This window comes from Entamoeba nuttalli (assembly GCF_000257125.1).
Source record: "Entamoeba nuttalli P19 unplaced genomic scaffold asmbl_9273, whole genome shotgun sequence".
NCBI lineage: Eukaryota > Evosea > Mastigamoebida > Endamoebidae > Entamoeba > Entamoeba nuttalli.
In genome coordinates, this window is record NW_008579549.1 from 14,828 (window position 1) to 15,518 (window position 691).

Consider the following 691-nt stretch of genomic DNA (forward strand, 5'->3'; position numbering starts at 1 on the left):
CTATTTACTATTCTTTAATAATTAAATTTTATTAATTTTTATTAAATTATTATGGGTATAATAATAAAGGGCAAATATTTCCAGAAAGTAATTAAAAAAGAACTAACAAAAAACTAGCGTCATTAAATGTTTGCGTTATTACTTATTCTTGCTACGTTAGTAAATGCATTTGTTGTTTGACTTTACTTATAAGACCATTACTATTAAAATAAAAATTAATTAATAGCCTTATAGAAAAAGAATAGATGTTATGATGGAAGAGAAATCTACTGAAGATGAAAAAGAATTATTAACAAAGTTTACTGGAAATAAAGGTATCGTTGATTTTAAAAATAACAAATATGAATATTCTGTCATTTCTTATTTTTCTGGATATGAAAAACAATATATTGCTACAATTAAGCGTGGTGACTCAATAGCAAATGGAAAAGGAAGAAGTTCTCGTAGTGCATTATTAAATGCACTAAAGAATTTAAATTAATTCTTTGTTATTATATAGTTTTAATGATGAGAACTAACATTACTCAACAATAAACTCTTCAATTAACATTTAGCAGAAATGTTTTATTGTAAAAGGCATTTTGATTTTTTCTTTTGTTGGGTACTCTAAATGTAAGTGATGAAATATTTTCTTTGATTTCATACTAATAAAAGAAAAATAAAAAAACAAACTTCTTGACTTTTTGCTTGA

At 23.2% G+C, this 691-nt stretch overlaps 1 protein-coding gene across 1 annotated transcript; it reads left to right on the forward strand.

The window, feature by feature from the left end:
- Positions 1 to 126: 126 nt before the first annotated feature.
- Positions 127 to 481, forward strand: ENU1_197190 (hypothetical protein; the record flags this gene model as incomplete). Its single annotated transcript, XM_008862002.1, has 2 exons — positions 127 to 174; positions 227 to 481. The coding sequence occupies 2 exons, from the start codon at positions 127 to 129 to the stop codon at positions 479 to 481; spliced, it is 303 nt and encodes a 100-aa protein (XP_008860224.1).
- Positions 482 to 691: the final 210 nt, after the last annotated feature.